A 3,853-nucleotide genomic window follows, 5' to 3' on the forward strand; every position below is an offset into this window, starting at 1 on the left:
CAGATGTGTGTGTCAGTCATAGGTGTCAAAGTATGGAACTCACTTCTGAATGATTTAAAATGCTTAAATTTGTTTCAGTTTTAAAAGAGGTTCAAAAAGAGAATAATTAGACAATATGAAGCTGTTGGATGAGTAGTTGTGTGTAGTGGGGGTTCTTAATTGTATTTTTGTAATTACTTGATTTCTGCATAGTTAGGTTTACTTTATTTATTTATTTTTATTTCTCAGATGTAAACGTAACTTCGTTTCAGTACTGTCATGCTCAGTATGTAGCTTGTTATTTTAAATACGGTATGAACATTGGCAGACCATCTATCATTTTTTAAGGTTCAAGTAAGGGGCAGGTTTAATAAGTTTTCTTCTTCCTGTTCCTTTTTGGCCAAGAATTGTGTAAACTGTTGAGTTGTTACTGTCTTGGTCGGAACAAATAATAAATGAAATGAAAAGGTTGAGAACCCCTGCTTTATGTCATCACCTCTTTCCAGGCTCATGGCGTCTTGTCTTATCTCCCATCTGTCTTTATCAAGTCCGTCCGGGGCCAGAGGAGGCAGTGATGAGTCCTGACTCCGCCCTCTGGGTTTCCTCATGGCCCGGCCCAGCTGTGACCTGTCGGCCGGCCTATCTGCTGACCTTGAGGTGTGATGATAATGGCCAAGCTGAACCTGATAGCCTGAGATGTGAGGATAAGAAGACTCACGGCACGTAATCATGCTTGGATAAGCTGCTATGCACTCACACTTACAGTATATGGTAAATGGACTGTACTTACTGTATATAACTCTTTTATTCAAAGCGTTTTACAATGAAGGCCTCTCATTCATTCATCCATTCACACACATTTACACACCAATGGCGGCAGCTGTCATGTAAGGTGCGAGCCTGCTCATTGAGAGCAATTTGGGGTTCAGTGTCTTGCCCAAGGACACTTTGACATGTGGACAGGAGGATCTGGGATTCGAACCGCAAACCCTGCAGTCACTGGACGACCCGCTCTACCTCCTGAGCCACAGCCGCTCCATTTATATTTAAACATTCTATTAAAAAAGACAATGTGAAAAATAGCATTAACTAAAAAGGGTGCCCCTCCACTAGCCCTTGAGACTTAAGCACATTGTTCACGTTTTCGCCTGGTGTTGTTCCATGTGTTTGGTCTTGTGTTCGTTGTCTTGTCTTCTATGTCTTTGTTAGTGTGTTGGGCCCCGTTGGTCCTGTTTATACTTTTCGAGGACGGGCCCCCCAGCCTCCTCCGGGCATCAGTCTAAGGGTCATTCTGTGTGAGTGAGGAGACCTTGTACCAGCGGCCCTGATAAGGGTGACTGTAAGAGCTCTCCTACAGCCTGCCTGGATCACAAGGGGATGTGTGCTGATGTCACACACTCTGGTGCAAGGTGGGGTGGGGGTGGGGGATGATAAAGTTCTTGATCCTGGTCGATTCTGGTCGTGTAGCTATGGTTCTTCAGTGACAGACTCAGATCCGAGGGGCAGAACTCAGATGCTAGATACTAGAAAAGCTCCCATCCACCCTGAGGAGTTTATACTCAAACACATACAGTGTGTTACACAAACATGCACACACCAAGGTATATCCCTCTCTCTCACTCACCCTTTCTCTCTCTCAATGCATCCACATATGGGTGGAGGGAAGGGTGTGTGTGTGTGTGTGTGTGTGTGTGTGTGTGTGTGTTGGGGGGTGTCAGGATAAGGGCAGGGTGAGGAGATGGGTGGGGTTCATTGTTAGATGAAAACACACTTGCCCAATACAGGTGATTCAGATTCAGATCCTGTCATGGGTCATTCTTTGGAATCCTCTGTTTTGACTTCGCTGCATCTCTGACTCCGTCCTCCTCCTGGTTAATGATCACAGGGGCCAGCAGCTCTCCTGTCCCGTGATTGGTGCTCTCTGTATCAGGCCAGATACGGCTGGGACATCACAGTGGTGTCATCGATCCTAACCATCCTGATCCTCCACACCAAGGCTCTCACTACTCTGTCAGACAGACAGGCGGAGAGACGGCCGGACGGAGAGACAGAGAGAGGGAGAGAGAGAGAGAGAGAGAGAGAGAGAGAGAGAGAGGGCCTGAGACAGGCCATCCCTCACAACACATTACATCTCACTGGACGTCATATTTTATTTTCCTACCACTGTTCATATATGACATCTTCAGACAGTCCTCTGTTTCTGAGCAGAGCTGTGGTTGGTGGACAGTGACACTCTGACAGACACTCCAGCCGGGCTGTTCCTGGCATTCCGGACTCACTCCTAGTCGGTAGATTCATTTCCTGGCATTCCGGAGTCACTCCTAACTGGTAGATTCTGTTCCTGGCATTCCGGACTCACTCCCAACCGGTAGATTCTGTTCCTGGCATTCCGGACTCACATCCAGTCGGTAGATTCATTTCCTGGCATTCTGGAGTCACTCCCAACTGGTAGATTCTGTTCCTGGCATTCCGGAGTCACTCCTAACTGGTAGATTCTGTTCCTGGCATTCCAGAGTCACTCCTAACTGGTAGATTCTGTTCCTGGCATTCCGGACTCACTCCCAACTGGTAGATTCTGTTCCTGGTGTTTCGGACTCACTCCTGACTGGTAGATTCTGTGGAGAAGCACCATGTCGTGGACCACTGCTCTGGTCACTCTGCTAGCCAGTTTGGTAAGTCACTCTGGGATGTCCTGGAATGCTTCGGGCTGCTCTGGACCTCTTTCTGCTGCCCCAGGCCTTTCTGGGCTGCTCTGGGTCTCTTTGGGTCTCTCTCTGGATCTCTCAGGGTCTCTCTGTCTGGGTCTCGCTGGGTTTGTCTCTGGGTCTCTCTCTGGGTCTGTCTCTGGGTCTCTCTGGGTCTCTTTTGGTCTCTCTGTCTGAGTCTCTGGGTTTGTCTCTGGGTCTCTCTGTCTGGGTCTCTCTCTTGGTCTTTCTGGGTCAGTCTCTTGGTCTCTCTGGGTATCTCTTGTCTCTCTCTTGGTCTCTTTGTCTGGGTCTCTCTGGGTGTCTCTCTGTCTGTGCCTGTCAGTGTTCTTTATTGTTAGGGTTAGCACATTACAATAGTGCTTGTTTCCATCACAAATAATGAGACCATTATCATGGATCAGTAAGTCTCTTCATGCAGGGACATTGTTGTGTACTGTATCTAAAGTGTGGTTACATTATATGTAATGTATAAAATGTTATGGCTACATTATCCAGTAGTGCTGGTGAAGACAGGGGTCAGGGTCCAGTAATGTTTGTGGAGTCCAGGGAGCGCTTGTCCCTGGGCCGTGGCTTATTTCACAGGTCTAAAGCTCCCTCTGGGAATAATAAAAACGTTATATTCTGATCCAGAGCAGAGATGCGCTACAGGCCTCCCACTACAACAACGGCTGTATGGGTACAGATCTGCCCACAGGTCTATGTCAATGAATCATAGAATATAAACATGCTTCATTTACCTCAGCCCAGGGCGAGGCAGCCTTTATCTGTGCCTGTACCTCCTCCAGACGCTGCTGGTATCAGTGTATCAGACAATCGCTAACCCAGAACACAGAACCTGCGGGATCCACACCCTTTTGTGGTCTCCAAGTATTGAACTGCCCGAGTCCCTCTCCACTAACTCCCTCTGTACCCCTCTCACCCCCCCACTCCCTTCTCTCTCTCTCTTCCTTTACCACCCCTCTCTCTCTCCCTTGCCCCTCCCTCTATCTCCCCTTCTGTCTCTCTCTACCTCTCTCTGTCTCTCTGTCTGTCTCCCCCGATTTTCTCCTTCAACTGTCCATCTGTTCTTTCTATGTCTTCAATGTTGTCTTTCCTTCTGTGGATTCTCTGTCTATACTCTCTCTCTCTGTCTCTGTCTCTGTCTCTCTCTCTCTCTCTCTCTCTCT

The 3,853-nt window shown here is 47.9% G+C and overlaps 1 protein-coding gene across 2 annotated transcripts in view; it reads left to right on the top strand.

The window, feature by feature from the left end:
- The first annotated feature begins 2,042 nt into the window (after nucleotides 1-2,042).
- npc1l1 (NPC1-like 1) overlaps nucleotides 2,043-3,853 on the top strand; it is a 38,613-nt gene continuing 36,802 nt past the window's right edge. The window contains exons 1-2 of one of the 2 annotated variants that reach the window (XM_084439951.1): nucleotides 2,043-2,387; nucleotides 2,493-2,651. In XM_084439951.1, the coding sequence (XP_084296077.1) occupies nucleotides 2,610-2,651 (42 nt within the window). In that variant the 5' untranslated portion in view covers nucleotides 2,043-2,387; nucleotides 2,493-2,609. Of the gene's footprint in view, nucleotides 2,652-3,853 lie in introns of both variants that reach the window. The other variant, XM_084439950.1, reaches the window with a different exon arrangement.

This window comes from Borostomias antarcticus, assembly GCF_949987555.1.
Source record: "Borostomias antarcticus genome assembly, chromosome: 6".
Classification (NCBI taxonomy): Eukaryota; Metazoa; Chordata; class Actinopteri; order Stomiiformes; family Stomiidae; genus Borostomias; species Borostomias antarcticus.